The following is a 1,582-nucleotide window of genomic DNA, read 5'->3' on the forward strand; positions in this document are numbered from 1 at the left end:
ATATGGCTCATCCCAGACAAAATATTTTGCATCATTTATGAGCTTTCTTTTTTGATGTTTATTGATCCCTGGAGGTAGAACACCGGTTGCCTTGAAGTTGGCAATGTCTGCAAACCATGGTGCTTTGTGAATTGTCAACAATTGCTCATCAGGGAAGAGCTCGTTTACACTTGTATCATGTGTTCCACCTTCCTCATGATGGATTATGGATAAGTGATCTGCTACCTTGTTCTCCACTCCTTTCTTGTCTCTAATTTCAATATTGAATTCCTGCAACAACAAGATCCATCTTATTAGTCTTGGTTTTGATTCTTGCTTGGCAAATAAATATTTAAGTGCTGTATGATCTGTAAAAATAATCACTTTAGCACCAATGAGATATGATCTGAACTTGTCACAGGCAAAAACTATTGCTAGCAACTCCTTTTCAGTAGTGGTATAGTTTCTTTGAGCATCATTGAGGACTTTGCTAGCATAGTATATCACATGGACTAAATTATCTTTCCTCTGCCCTAACACGGCCCCAAGTGCAAAATCAGATGCATCACACATCAATACAAAGGGTAAGTTCCAATCAAGTGGGGAAATGATAGGAGCAGAGGACAATTTCTTTTTCAAGTTTTCAAATGCTAGCATGCATTTCTCGTCAAAATTAGATGGTGTATCAGACATTAGGAGATTGCTTAAGGGCTTTGCTATCTTTGAAAAATCTTTAATGAACCTTCTATAAAAGCCAGCATGCCCCAAAAAACTCCTAATTGCCTTGACATCACTAGGTGGAGGTAACTTTTCAATTAGCTCCACCTTAGCTCTGTCTACCTCAATGCCTTGATTAGAAACTTTATGGCCAAGAACTATTCCCTCTGTCACCATGAAGTGACATTTTTCCCAGTTCAAGACTAAGTTGGTTTCTTGACATCTTTTCAATACCAAGGCAAGATGGGTTAGGCAACTAGGGAAGGAATCTCCAAATACTGAGAAGTCATCCATGAAAACTTCAATGAACTTCTCTATCATATCTGAAAAGATGGAGAGCATGCAGCGTTGGAAGGTTGCGGGTGCATTACATAGCCTAAATGGCATGCGCCTATAGGCAAACACTCCATATGGGCAAGTGAATGATGTTTTCTCTTGGTCTCTTGGATCAACCACTATTTGGTTGTATCCTGAATACCCATCTAGAAAACAATAATATGCATGTCCCGCAAGTCTTTCCAACATTTGGTCCATAAAGGAAAGTGGGAAATGATATTTTCTTGTGGCCTCATTAAGCTTCATGTAGTCAATACACATTCTCCAGCCTGTAATGGTTCTTGTAGGGATTAGTTCGTTCCTTTCGTTGGGCACCACAGTGATTCCCCCTTTCTTGGGAACCACCTGAACTGGACTGACCCATTGGCTGTCTGAGATTGGATAGATTACTCCTCCCTGCCACAACTTCATGACTTCCTACTGCACTACTTCTTTCATTGCTGGATTTAACCTTCTTTGGGGCTGAATGGAAGGTCTGGCACCTTCTTCTAAAAGTATTTTATGCATGCATATGGCTGAACTGATTCCCTTCAAGTCAGCAAGTGTCCAT

At 40.2% G+C, this 1,582-nt stretch overlaps 1 protein-coding gene across 1 annotated transcript in view; it reads right to left on the reverse strand.

The window, feature by feature from the left end:
* LOC107479655 (uncharacterized) overlaps positions 1-672 on the reverse strand; it is a 1,837-nt gene extending 1,165 nt beyond the window's left edge. The window contains exons 1-2 of the mRNA XM_016099771.1: positions 364-672; positions 84-270 (exon numbers count right to left, since the gene is read on the reverse strand). Of these exons, the coding sequence (XP_015955257.1) occupies positions 84-270; positions 364-672 (496 nt within the window). The remainder of the gene's footprint in view (positions 1-83; positions 271-363) is intronic.
* Positions 673-1,582: the final 910 nt, after the last annotated feature.

This window comes from Arachis duranensis, chromosome 3, assembly GCF_000817695.3.
Source record: "Arachis duranensis cultivar V14167 chromosome 3, aradu.V14167.gnm2.J7QH, whole genome shotgun sequence".
Classification (NCBI taxonomy): Eukaryota; Viridiplantae; Streptophyta; class Magnoliopsida; order Fabales; family Fabaceae; genus Arachis; species Arachis duranensis.